Source organism: Astatotilapia calliptera, chromosome 20, assembly GCF_964374335.1.
Source record: "Astatotilapia calliptera chromosome 20, fAstCal68.1, whole genome shotgun sequence".
NCBI classification, from domain to species: Eukaryota; Metazoa; Chordata; class Actinopteri; order Cichliformes; family Cichlidae; genus Astatotilapia; species Astatotilapia calliptera.
The window spans coordinates 31,931,534-31,944,386 of record NC_137441.1 but is presented as its reverse complement, the minus strand read 5'-3'; the positions used below and the strand labels follow the sequence as shown (position 1 = coordinate 31,944,386).

The 12,853-nt window shown below is 42.0% G+C and overlaps 3 protein-coding genes across 7 annotated transcripts; 2 read left to right on the top strand and 1 right to left on the bottom strand.

Moving 5' to 3' along the window:
- The first annotated feature begins 1,794 nt into the window (after positions 1-1,794).
- Positions 1,795-5,743, top strand: ttll9 (tubulin tyrosine ligase-like family, member 9). 5 transcript variants are annotated; one of them, XM_026154540.2, is made up of 14 exons: positions 1,795-1,960; positions 2,385-2,416; positions 2,484-2,579; positions 2,734-2,845; positions 2,942-3,127; positions 3,268-3,336; positions 3,419-3,509; positions 3,667-3,707; positions 3,793-3,880; positions 4,142-4,200; positions 4,321-4,517; positions 4,919-5,032; positions 5,242-5,366; positions 5,458-5,743. In XM_026154540.2, the coding sequence occupies exons 1-14, from the start codon at positions 1,946-1,948 to the stop codon at positions 5,526-5,528; spliced, it is 1,296 nt and encodes a 431-aa protein (XP_026010325.1). In that variant the 5' UTR covers positions 1,795-1,945; the 3' UTR covers positions 5,529-5,743. The 5 variants fall into 5 exon arrangements, 3 of the variants coding, with proteins under 3 accessions (XP_026010325.1, XP_080150974.1, XP_080150975.1); XR_013904083.1 differs by lacking the exon at positions 4,919-5,032 and adding an exon at positions 5,073-5,156 and having other exon boundaries at positions 4,142-4,517; positions 5,458-5,473; XM_080294848.1 differs by having other exon boundaries at positions 4,142-4,517.
- Positions 5,744-5,901: 158 nt separating this feature from the next.
- On the bottom strand, positions 5,902-9,881 carry fam217ba (family with sequence similarity 217 member Ba). The gene is made up of 4 exons (XM_026154539.2): positions 9,245-9,881; positions 9,032-9,131; positions 8,821-8,885; positions 5,902-8,730 (listed from the first exon to the last, which is right to left on the bottom strand). The coding sequence occupies exons 1-4, from the start codon at positions 9,349-9,351 to the stop codon at positions 7,296-7,298; spliced, it is 1,707 nt and encodes a 568-aa protein (XP_026010324.1). The 5' UTR covers positions 9,352-9,881; the 3' UTR covers positions 5,902-7,295.
- A 166-nt stretch (positions 9,882-10,047) lies between these two features.
- ppp1r3da (protein phosphatase 1, regulatory subunit 3Da) lies at positions 10,048-12,179 on the top strand. Its single transcript, XM_026154541.2, has 2 exons — positions 10,048-10,235; positions 10,475-12,179. Exon 2 carries the CDS (start codon positions 10,503-10,505, stop codon positions 11,394-11,396), a length of 894 nt encoding a protein of 297 aa, XP_026010326.1. The 5' UTR covers positions 10,048-10,235; positions 10,475-10,502; the 3' UTR covers positions 11,397-12,179.
- Positions 12,180-12,853: the final 674 nt, after the last annotated feature.

The window sequence follows — 12,853 nt, the reverse complement described above, 5'->3', positions numbered from 1 at the left end:
CCATTTTATAGCCATCTGTTTTGGATTTGAAACATAAAAATTTGCCATTTGAGCAGATTTGATCTGGCCTTCATCTTTGTGATAAAAAAAGGACCCAATAATTACAATAAAACTCATAATGGCTCACAGTCTAATGTGTTCCTTAAATCATTCATTGCGTTTTGTAACAGCTGTCATTTCAATGAGGCTTTGAGGCTGGGTTTTGGTTTAGCTTGAGTGCCATTCATTTTACAATTTGAGAGGTTATCAACATTCATCTTAAAGTCTTCTTAAATAGCCTGATCAAATTTTATTTACATATACATATAAGCCAGAGTCTAAAGTATGGATGATTGTTTGAGGTAACAAGTAATGTGCCAGTTTATTTAACTTTTCACAGAAATGTGAGTCCAGCAAAAGCTCCCCTCACTTTGTTGACAGTACGCTGAAAAACAACAAATGTCAATGTTTTTGCAAACTGGCTATAGCTTAAAAAGAGATACTTTCCACGTACTGTAACCCCAACCCACCACGGATTTTTTTTAAATGAACATTAACAATAAGCAAAGGATCAATGAGACTGTGGCAGCGGTGTGGACTCTGGCTCAGCTGCAATGGAGGGGTGGTACGGTAAGATCACGGGGCTGTGCCGGGAGGACGGAGAGGACAGGTGAGATGGATTACAACTAATGAACTCGGCCCCTTTCTAGTGCCCGGACTCAGGAACGAGCGGTGTGCTTTCTGTGGGAAGGAGCTGGAAAATATATTCGGTCCCGAAGCAGTGATGCTATATTTAAAAATAAAGGTGCTCAGAGTGTGTCACTTTGAGAACTTTTATTTTTAAAGGTGTGGGTGTTGAACACAGTGTGGGTCCTGATCATATCACAGAGACATTAAAAAAAATTCGAGGAAAGTAATGACCACTTAAATGAGCAGGCTTCGATCACAAAGAAAAATATGCATAATAGATACAATCCATGAATCCTCTGCTTGGTGTTTTGCTCTCTAATATTGTAGGTCTTTACTTTGCAGTGTATATGCACGATGAGGTGACTGTTATTGTTGGTTAGCGTTATATAAATTAAATCGAACTGAACTGAGCTCAATTAACCATTGACAGAGCATTGTGTTCTGTCAATTTAAGAAGCAAGGGATTAAAGATCAATCCATAGTGATGACAGTTCACTAAGTGCAATTCCTGTCTCTGGTTTTTATTAATGGCAGGATTATATATACACTAATAATAATAATAATAATAATAATAATAATAATAATAATAATAATAATAATAATAATAATATAGCAGTATTAGCTTCCATTTATATATTTGTTGACAGATAGATAATACAAATATGTAAATAATGCAATTACACATTAATTCATTTAATTTAGCAGGGAAAAATAAATGTTAAATGCTGTTAAACAAAATACTATTATTGATTAGCATATGCTACAAATGCATCATTTGGCCAACTCATTGGAGTTTTGGCGCCACTAAGTGGTGAATTGATAGAACAGATTCCTAATAATAAAGATAATAATGATTACTGTTTCCATCATTCTTTAGAAGCTTTTGTATGCCTGTTATTTTTAATATGTTCTCCATATTATCGGGTTAACAAGCAGCTCATGAGACCCTGTCATAGATGCTGGTGCATGATTGTGATTTAAATGAGCTGGATGAAAACCTCACATTATTATAACGTTTGTGAGCGTTTTATGTCTCGTTACATGTCTCGCGCTTCTGCTTGAAAAATAAGTCTCCGTCTTCTACGGGAAGTACACTAGGACATTCTTCCGACAGTACGGGGCAAGGTTGCCATGGTAGCAGTTGTTAAACACTGTTGAACAGTAGCTAACTTTTGCTATTGTAGCCAGTACGCGTTACTTTCACGTGTTTTTAAAAATACTTTTGTAATAATAGTAATTTCGACAATTTCCTCTGTTTTTCGCGGTCAGGGCATCCATGTCAAAGTATAAGGTAAAAAGAAAGAAGCGACATTGTTCCCATAACAAAGATGTGGATGTGGCATTGCCTAGCTGCTAGAGTTATAACTTACTTACGGGATACACATGCTAATAATTTAATAATCAAAGCAGAAGAGTGCTGTTCAGCGTAGTATTCAGTTGTCTGAAAAACACACTCGTTGACCTTGGGTTATCCCAACTTTGTGGTGTTAAAACTGAAATAAAATAGTAACACATGAGAGCCACAAATTAGGAGGAAGTTGGGGTTAAGCAGCAATTTGCCAATTCTGAAAAATTGCTTATTGACAACATTTTTCAACATCTTACAACTTCACACTCAATTACCAATTAAGCTGGAAGTTGTCAAGTGTTTGTAAAGCTAACTTTTTTCACTCCTCACAGCCACTGAGTTCTTTTTGCTTCCTTTACCTTTACAGGCATATGGATACAAAGGCTCATATGAAGAGCGGTAAGTGTTGTTCGTAATTTGATTGTACATTTAAAAATACATGTACTGTGATGCAATGTTTCCTCAGGGAAGGAAGAAGCTGTGTGCGCTACAAATGTGGCCTGCCTTGTAACACCATACAGGATGTCTTGCACCAAAGACCAAACTGGATTGAAGTTAAAGAGTGAGTAGATTGATATTTTAGAAAGACTCTGTGGAATTATGTGCAGGATTGCATATATAGAAGGAAATCAGGAACATTCCCCAGAGAATGCTACACCAGGGATGGATGGCAGCGGTGTCTTTGATCCTGCAGCTTTCTTTTCTCCTCCTCACAGTGATGGTGAGTGGGACTTCAACTGGTGTGATGTGGGATGGCTGAGGGAGAATTTTGATCATACATACATGGAGGAGCACGTAAGGATAAACCACTTTCGCAACCATTATGAGGTGAGTTATCATCAGCCTGTGGTTTCATGTAACTGTTAAATGGACATTTTAGTGGTAAACAAGTCATTTCCTTTGTTTCTATGTTTTGCACTACAGCTGACTCGCAAAAATCTTATGGTGAAAAACCTCAAGAGATACCAGAAACAGCTTGAAAGGGAGGTTGGTCGCATAGAAGCATCCAACTGTGATTTTTTCCCTTGCACTTTTGCAATGCCCAGTGAGTATCATCTCTTTGTAGAGGAATTCAATCGAAGCCCTGGCAACACCTGGATCATGAAGCCGGTTAGTTAAAAAACAAGCAAAGAAAAAAACAAGTAACCAGGTGCAAAAACAACAAAAAAAAGTTTTTATGACCTCAGAAAGTAAAAATGAGTTATAACCATGCTGCTCCGATACCATGAAAATATATCTCTTTTGTCTAGGTTGGAAAATCTCAAGGCAAAGGCATTTTTCTGTTTCGAAAACTGAAAGACATCATAGAGTGGAAGAAGGTGGGGTTATGTAAAGAACTGGTTGTAAGTTAAACTGCTAAAAGGAGACATTTTGAGAGTCTGATTGATAATACTCACACAGGATGGTTCCCGCTCAGAGGAACAGAAGGACGGAGTTCAAGTGAAAAGCTATGTGGCACAGCGCTATATAGAGAACCCTTATTTAATCAATGGTAATGAGCATGCTAAAATAATACAATTTAATATAATTAATTTACAGTTTCATTTAACATACAATGAAAATTGACAATACTTTGTTTAGCAATGTTGACTGTTGTCGATGAGAAAATATCCTTGCTTCATTACCTTTTATGCTTTTTTCCCCAACAGGCAGAAAGTTTGATATGAGGGTCTATGTGCTGGTCACATCAGTATGTACTGATCCCTGTAGCTTGCATAGTTTTATATAAAATGAAAAATCTGCTGCATGTTAAAATCAGTTTGTCTCTCTTTCAGTATGTACCCCTGAAAGCCTGGCTGTATCGAGACGGCTTTGCGCGCTTCTCAGGCATTCGCTTTTCCCTCAGCAGTATTGATGACAAGTGTATCCCTTTTTCTACTATTGTTGTTGGGTTTTTTTTGCATTAAATTGAATGCTGATACATTTACTAATATACATTTAGCCCTGGGTTATCAGCATAATAAATTTAGGCTCTGTCTAATGAATTGTCATGTAAAAATAAATTTTAAATAGCTCAGTTTGGCCACATTTCCGAGACTGTCACATCCTAATTTTTTTTTTTTTTTTGCTTTTGTCCATGTTGAATCCCATCAGTAAAGTTTTCTCCTTAGCACCTATTTTCAGATATGCATCTCACCAATGTGTCTGTTCAAAAAACAGCACCTGACTATGATCACGAGAAGGTGTGTAATTCAGGAACCTCAAAGAAAAAGAGCTCATGTTACTTTTATGTTCTGAAACATGTCTGTTTTAAACAGCTTTTATCTCTTTATTGCTGCATTGTTTCATCCAATGATAAGCAGGGATGCAAGTGGCAGATGCAACAGCTTCGAAGATACCTGACTGCAAAACACGGCAGAGAGATGGTAGAAACCCTGTTTAAAGAGATGGACAACATCTTTGTCCGCAGTCTGCAGAGTGTACAAAAGGTCATTATTAATGACAAACACTGCTTTGAGCTCTATGGTTATGACATACTACTGGATCAGAACCTCAAACCGTAAGTCTATAAACACATGCCAACACAGTGCACTATCATATTTACGTGTATTTCTAAACATACACTACTAAACCATGCATGTCTATGCTTAAGAATTTTTGGGTTTCTCAATGGCCTGAAATAACTTGTATTACATATTTATAAAATAAAACTGAAATAAATACCTAAGGTAGGAGAATTCACTAGAAATGCATGAATAACCACAAACGAAATGCTCAGCATATCTGATAAGCTGAGAGCTGGGCTGTGCTAAATTACAGCGCACGGATTAATTAAAGCACCTCTGTCCACTGCAAATACTAGCCATCCTTAATGAACTGTCTGCTGTACTCGTGGATTGGCCCACAGTGGCATGAAAGTAAATGTTTGCTGAACATAATCAACCCTTCATCTTTCCACAGGTGGTTAATTGAGGTGAATGCCTCTCCATCACACACGCCCAGCTGTCAGGAGGATTACGAGATGAAATGCAGACTGCTGGAAGACACTTTGAATGTTGTGGATATGGAGGGAAGGTAAAGACCTCATTCATATGTTTTTCCGTTTTGTCATTAGGGAGCAGAGTTCGAGGACTTCCCCTCCCTGCAGTCATTTTATATGGTCTGAGCCTGGATTATAGCACATTTAAAAGTTAAGAATGTGAGTGTGAAGAAGCACTTTTGAAAAGCTTACTTCCATTTCGTTTTTTTGCATACTGTGTTCTAATGGACTGTTTTCTCCTTAGGCTCACTGGGAAGGAGAAAAGAGTGGGTGGCTATGATCTCATGTGGAATGATGGTCCTGTCTACAGAGAGGATGCCAACCTACAAACATTTGGCAGCTCAGGTTTCACAGCCAACACACACCTAGGTAGCCTAAATGTGCTGCTCCTGGTTTTTTTTTTCCTTTTCTTTTCGAGGCAACAGTAATTCCCATTCTAAGAACCTCTTCTTTGTTGCAGGGTGTGTAAACGACAGAGAGAAACAGCTTCGCCAGCTTCTAAAACCATTTCCATGCCAAAGGAAGGCATAATCAGATTGAGATGTTCTACTACAATGCTGCTACTCCAGTACTTAGTGTTAAAGATTGAATAATCAGGGTGGCATTGAGGGGTCTAATTAAGCGGCCAGCTATGGGGAAATACATCTCTAATGCTTTATACAGTTATCTGTGCAGATCTGATGCTTAAAATCTACTACAAACCATGTAACAACCCTACATTACATTCAACAAGAAATACACCAGTACAGAGGGTTTTTCTTTTGAATCCAATACTGTAATCAATGTGCTTGAATGGCAGCGTGTGTTTGCATGTTTGCATGCACAATGTCAATGACAAAAACACTTGTGAATCTGGCACCATTTCTTCAGGTGCTTCAAAGAATGACCAACAGACCAGTGCCGCTTGTGTGCAAAACATTTATTTCTATGCCTTACAAATACTCGCATTCAACATTGAGAAAATACTGTACATACCACAATCTTTCTGCGTGCATGTCGATGTAATGTACACATTTAGAACAACACTGCCACTCCAGGCCCCTTATCTATGGCTTTGATAGTTTACATAGATATTTAAGTTAAGAGGTGCAGTCAGAATAAGTAGCACATTTACAGTGGTGTCGTGTTTTCATGAATCAAGTGCACATAGTAATCACAAGAAACAGATAAAATACTCATGTAAACACAGTGTCCTACAGACATCAAGTATGGGATATGGAGGTGATATGTAGAACATTACAGCTTAGTAGCTATGATCCTCTGAACTTCCATTGAATCCTGGGAATGACACAAAGTTACATTCAGCTCTTTTTCTTTGCGTTTTTGTTTTTGTGCGTGACAGTGTAAACAGCAATGATGATGGGGGGAAAAAAGAAGAAGAAGAAGAAGAAGAAGAAAGTACAAGTCAACCACAGCACTTCTGATAAATATAACTATGGCATATAAAATTTGGAAAAATATGCATTTACATTCGTAGCAAACATTACACCGTCTTCAATGATAGAAAGAGCTCAGCTCTATGCAAAATACAGTATATTATCATAACTACAATTCAAGCTGTTCAAACATGAAAAGCCCTTGTAACCAAAAATTTAAAACCATATCACAAATATATCTGGAACAGACCACATTACTGCAGTACCCCACCACTTACTTTGCCTCCTTTTCACCTAAACTTGCTTTAACTTAAAATGTGTCTTAAAACATGGAGGCACCAAAGGAACAATAAAAAGCAACATTGAGGAAAAAAAAATAAGAACATTGAAAACAAATACATTCCAACATTCAAAAATTGCACTGAAACAGCTATGGTCGTATTTGATGGTTGAAACATAGTGACCTCTGTTTATCTTCACTGTGAATTACTTATGCTGAAAACTGGCCAGCGGGACAGTAAATGCTTATTTTAACATTAGAGGATTACTGAGCAATGACTGTGCAGTGCAATAGTTTTACTTATTTATTTATTGTACACAAAAGCTTTACTTTTTTGAATAATAGCAGTGTTCAGGCTCATAGTGAGCCATATAACTATAACTGTACATTCGGAATTAAATGCAGCGTATATAGTTCTGCTCTATTTAAATGTCGAGTTATCTTTGCTGTTTATTTTCTGTATTCTAGCTGCACGATTGCTGATGGTTTCGACCTTTAAAGGCTGTACACCACTTACTGATTTAGCTGTACAACAGTTAGAACATGTTAGTATTACACAGTTTACACAGAAAGCAAGCATAGATTCAAGCTCCTGTACCGAGTAACCTCTAAGGAAAGCACTATATTGCAAGTCTACAGGGGTTACTTTGCGACAAAGTGCACATTTTTCATTTTGCCGCACTGCTTACTACTGACTGGGGCTTTGGGGAGAGAGGACAGGTCTTTAGCAGCTCTTTTCATGGCTGTTTTAGAGGCCTGGCCTACTGCCTCTGTCTTCTGCCAGTCCCTCTCCTCTTTCTTGGATGTCATGGTCTCTCTCTTACTTGCAGCAAAAGCACGTTTCTCTGCACCGGTTGCTTTCATGCCACCAGCCTCCTTTTTAACATCTGTCTCAGAGTTAGCTCTGACACGGCTTTTCCTCGCCTGACCTCTGCTGTTTGGGTTAGTGCCAGATTCCTGGGGTAGCTTACGGGCATTGCCTGCAGCCTGCATTTGCCTGTGGTGACTCTTTCCAGCTGAGGGGCTAACTGGGGTGTGAGCCCCTCCCACACTTCCACCTTGCCCTCCTGGGCTCCTACCTTCTGTGGAGGGAGCTCGGGTCTCACTGCTGCTCCTTTTTGTCGGTGCACTGGGTCTGGCTCTGCGCTCAAGCAGTGGGCTGAGTCGTGAGTGGCGCTGGTAGACATAAGCAGAGCAGCTTCCATTGCACAATGGGTAGCGAATGTGACAGTGAGGACAGACTGGAAGGCGGGAGACTTGGTGCTGGGTTGAGGCAGGTGATGGGGGGTTGTTGACAGGTGCAAATGGGAATGCTCGCTGGGTGTGCCGCAGCCCTTTTGGGGAGTTGAGTCGGGATGGTGGAGCTGTGTGAGGCCTAGGTTGATGAGCTGTAGTAGCAGAGGAGAAGCCCTGTGGCCTTGGGCGGCTCCCAGGCAGACGGCTGCTCTCTGCTTGCACCGTTTGAATCTGGAGCCACTCCAGCTGGAGGAGCTTCTCCAGGTACTTCTCTAAGGACCCTACTGGCTTAGGCCGGGGGGCACCACGACCCTCTGTATGCAGAAACACTGCCAGCTGTCTCAGACTCCAACTGTTAAAGGGAGGAGGAAGAAAGTCTGGGTAACTGTAGCTGGGTTTCTCATTCTCATCTTCATCACCCACTGCCCCATGGGGTCCCGGAAAGTCTGGGGGAAAGTCGCTAGAGTTGATGATCTCTGCCCGGAGGTTGAGATGGGGAGGGGTACAGGGAGTGCATGGGGAGGGCAGAACTGGAAGCCTCTCAGAGTCCGACAGATCACTTGCACTGTCTGTGTCATCATCTTTGTGGTTGTAGTGCTGCTGGAGTGCCTCGGGGGTGGGAGCTGGGGAGTGCATCAGGGGCTGAGCCGGCACTTGCCGTACTCCTGATATCGGAGAGAGAGGCAGCGAGAGGGCTCGCCGATTTTTTCCCATCCCCCCACGGTTTTGCTGGAGCTCGCTGGTGCATTGGGACACACGTTGATTTTCTCGCTTTTCCTCCTTCCTGTGTGCATAAGATTGCTTGCGGAGCTGAGGTCTCAAATCCCCTTCTTCTTCGGGGCTGTAAGGAGACAGACGGGGAAAAGCTGTTGGGGATTTAGGGATTTACAAAGTAATCGCAAAGCATGCACACCCCCAACTCCACTCTTACCTGGACACTTTGCTTGTATTGCGTGTAGTGCAAGGCTTAACTCTGGCACCTTTTGATTGTGCACCCTGTAAAACAATCTCTCATTACTTCTGCTTTTTGTACACAGGTAGGAACTCATGAGGCAACACTATCTTGCTATCAAATAATAAAAATAATAATGACGTTGTATACATTTACATCCCTTTAATTTATCAGGCTATCATTTACATACTCTGTGCACTGTTGTCACCGTGTCCTTATCTTGACCTGGTCCTGGGAGACCATTTTTCATTTGGCCCACAGATTTCTTCGTCTTGTTACCCTTCTTTGAACTGCAAAAACACAACACGGGTTTGTTAGGATCGCCTTCGCGTCAAGGATACAAATAAAACGAAAAAAAAGAAAAAAAAAACGTGCAATACCCGTCAGCGTAAACGAGGCCTACCTGGTTACTGTCCCGCTATTTTCGGTATTTTTCACCCGAATCTTCTCTTTGGAAACGACGCGTTTCAGTGTCGTGGATGCTGTGCGCTCCTGCATGATGGGCCCCATGTTGCAGCACAGTGGGGGATGATTGTTGCTTTCGAGTCCGACGCAGTTAGATCACACGGTAGCTAAAGAACCCAACCGACATCTCGGATCACATATTCCAGTCTGATAATTAGGCTAAAAACACCCATTTTCTCAAAAATGCTGCAGTGCATCGTGCGTAGATGTCAAGCGTCCCCTGTATCCGCAGGTTGAAACGCGTCCTCCTAATCTCCGTCGTATGGCCCCGCTGCTCGATCGCAGATCAGCTTTTATTTGAATCGCTTGCTGACAGCTGGCGCGTCTCCTTCCCCGATGTCGTCCTCATCACCATTACAAATGCGAGACGGTGACACGGCGCAAACGCTTTGTTTGGCTCGCCGTCCCAGTCAGATAGGTTTGTTTACCTGCTGCTGACTGGCTCGCCTGTTCGTGTCGAAGCGAGCGTCAGCGGTGCATCATGGGAGTTGCAGTTAAAAGCGCGCTGGCTTCATTTTAAAGCGTTTGCTGAAGCCCCTTTTTTGCAGAGTCTTGCTTGCAGTCGATAAGCAAATGGAGTGCACAAGATGGGATCCGATGAGGACCGTGTCCCAGAGAAGGAGTTAAACAGCGTGAACTCGCACCCGCTTCATTTAAAGTACTCAATCACCCATGCGACGTCATTCTGGTCCGTGTGTAGTTTCCTGTTAACTGCGAGCACGTCAGCTGATCTGTATATACCTCACGTTGAATGCATGTATGGGATGTTGGAGAGCGATGAAGGCAGTTAGCAGTTACAAATCAGGCTACGCGGTTGCAACCAATAACAGGCACTACACGCAGCACTGATAATACTACTCTACATGGAGGATCGAGATTGGGCTGCTTCCTACAGCTTATACGTGACTGACTCTTCGCATCTTCACATGGTGAGGTGATGTCAACGTCTGATTGCAGCAAGTGATGTTAAAGGCAGTTTCAGGAATACTGCAGTCATTTAGAGAGGCAGAAAAAGACCGTATGCATGCATGCGGGCACGTACTCCCCGAGTACACGCCCACTCTCTACTGTTTAAACGTCAAAGTTGCTCTGTTGAAAGTTGCTTCATGGCTTGTTGCATTTAGTAAGCTGACGCTGAAGCTTATGCTTTTACTTCCCAACTTTACAGGTGAACTGAACCCCTGCTCTCACCACACATGGATAAAGGGTGGTTTATTGGACTTGAGAGGATTCCTCCAGCACAGTCTGAACAGAGGAGGTCATGTGTTACTATTAACCTGACTGAAATGCTCCGGGCTGACAAGCCTAATGTGCAGAAGAAGCCAGTTCCAATCCGTCCCCCGAGCCCCAGAGTTTCGTTCCCAAAACAACAGTTTCACCGCAGTCTCTCCTGTGAACCTACGCCTAAACCCATCATCCGTCAGCGGTCGCACTCGCTGCCTTCTGCCACTGACAAGAAGAAGCAGTGCAGAAGTGTTGGCGTACGGTTTGTTGACTCTTTGGGACTGGACCTGGAAGACGTCAAGATTTTTAAATCGGGAGAGGATCCACTTGTGCCCCATCATGTTACCTTTAGACTGTTGATGAGTGCAGAGATGGCAGATGGAAGGCATATGGAGATTTCTTTGCCATACCTGAAGCCAGCATTTGCCCAGCAACCTGGAGACCATCCAGGATTCCTGCATCGTCTCCATGAGCAGAAAGTTTGTCTTGAAAGAGTCTTGTGTTTTGAGTTGGGGGTCATCGGAATCACCCAAGTCCTCAATTTGGACTTTGAGAAAGATGTGACGGCTCGTTATTCTTTTACAGGATGGAAGAGTTGTGCAGAAGCTAAGGCCTCTTGGGTGTCCAGCATCACTAAGAACTGTGAGGGCAGAATGGGCCAAATCAGCTGCGATACATTTCGTTTTCATCTGCCTGTACCTCCATTCCTGCAACCAGAAGCAGTGTTAGAGTTTGCCATTCAGTACAAAGTCTGTGGTGCTGAGTACTGGGACAACAACGATGGAAAGAATTATAAATTAATTTGCAAGAACTACAAGCTCGCTGTGCCCAAAGAATGCGAGGATAGCATGGTGCACTTCACTTAGTTAGTATGCACACAAAAGGGAGAAGAGTTTGAGCATTAGAACACTTAATGATTACATGTAGCAATATCTATACAAAAAACACTCGGTAAACACATCCGTCAAGGCCGTTTGGGGTCATTTTTGCAATTTTTAACCAATCTGCATAAAAAATACGTTTTTGAGCGTGCTATAGCTTGCCATAAAATCCTTTGGGATTTGTCTTTTTGGGGGGTATTTTATGTGTAATGTTAATGGCAATAAGATAAAATGCACTGATGGAGGCATAACCACACGCAGGAAACTGTTGATGCTCTTAGTAGTGCTGGCATAATAGCAGTTTGAATAAAACACACACACACACAAGTGCACTTACACCTGGTGCCAGCTTTACTGCCACTTGTATTTTTGTTTGTAAAAATTGCACTGAATTGTTATATTTTCCTAATAAACGTTGCACTTCAGTGTGGGAACATCCCATACAAAATTTTTGGGTTAAAATGAAATTAATGGACTTCACAGTCCAGGCTTTCTACCAGCTGGATGTTGGTCTTCTGGACCAGTTTGCTGAGTTTTTAGGATCTGTATTTGGAAGTCAAATGTTGTCAAAACATGCCATAGATACAGTGTACATGTTTCTCATGTGCTAAGCCATACTCTTGAAATGCAGGAGTCCTGCATCTCAAATGGGCTTGAAGATGCCTTTCTAAAAAAAAGCTGTTATGTATATTCCTAATTACAGAATACTCGAACAAACATATTTTGTAAATATTTCAGCTATAAGAGAATAAATGACTTTACTCTCAAGGGAAATGTAATGTTTTATATTTGCAAAAGTGGCAGATTCTAAGTAGCAGTAGGCCTACCACACTGTGAAAATACCCACTACCAGCTAAAATCCTGTATTCTAAATCTTACTTAGGTGTGAATATGCAAGTATTATCGCGGGAAACATGCTTCCTGATTGTGTTTTCCTTTTATATGTGTTGTTGTTGTTGAATTGCTGTTGCCCTGATACCTGTGTGTATTGCATTTCACTGCTGTAATGTTGGCAGCACGGTGGTTAGCACTGTTGCCGCACAGCAAGAAGGTCCTGAGTTCAATTCCACCATCAGGCCGGGGTCTTTCTGTGTGGAGTTTGCATGTTCTCCCCGTGTTTGCGTGGGTTCTCTCCGGGTACTCCGGCTTCCTCCCACCGTCCAAAGACATGCAGCTTGTGGGGATAAGTTAATTGATTAATCTAAATTGTCACTAGGTGTGAATGGTTGTCTGTCCCTATGTGTTGGCCCTGCGACAGACTGGCGACCTGTCCAGGGTGTACCCCGCCTTTCGCCCTATGACAGCTGGGATAGGCTCCAGCGCCCCCCCGCGACCCTGAAAAGGATAAGCGGAAGCGAATGGATGGATGCTGTAATGTTGAAAATGGGGCTAAGTTTAATTGCTGCTGTGTAGTTTATTGCAGAACAATGGGTTCTATAGGA

Excerpts from the sequence above, each read along its gene's own strand:
- ppp1r3da (XM_026154541.2), top strand. The coding sequence starts at position 10,503 with ATGGATAAAGGGTGGTTTATTGGACTTGAGAGGATTCCTCCAGCACAG.
- ttll9 (XM_080294848.1), top strand. Across the intron at positions 3,337-3,418 it reads ACATCATAGAGTGGAAGAAG|GATGGTTCCCGCTCAGAGGA; the intron begins GTGGGGTTATGT and ends ATACTCACACAG. Across the intron at positions 5,033-5,241 it reads GTTGTGGATATGGAGGGAAG|GCTCACTGGGAAGGAGAAAA; the intron begins GTAAAGACCTCA and ends TTTTCTCCTTAG.
- fam217ba (XM_026154539.2), bottom strand. The coding sequence starts at position 9,351 with ATGGGGCCCATCATGCAGGAGCGCACAGCATCCACGACACTGAAACGC. Across the intron at positions 9,132-9,244 it reads AATAGCGGGACAGTAACCAG|TTCAAAGAAGGGTAACAAGA; the intron begins GTAGGCCTCGTT and ends GTGTTTTTGCAG. Across the intron at positions 8,886-9,031 it reads CGGTGACAACAGTGCACAGA|GGTGCACAATCAAAAGGTGC; the intron begins GTATGTAAATGA and ends ATTGTTTTACAG.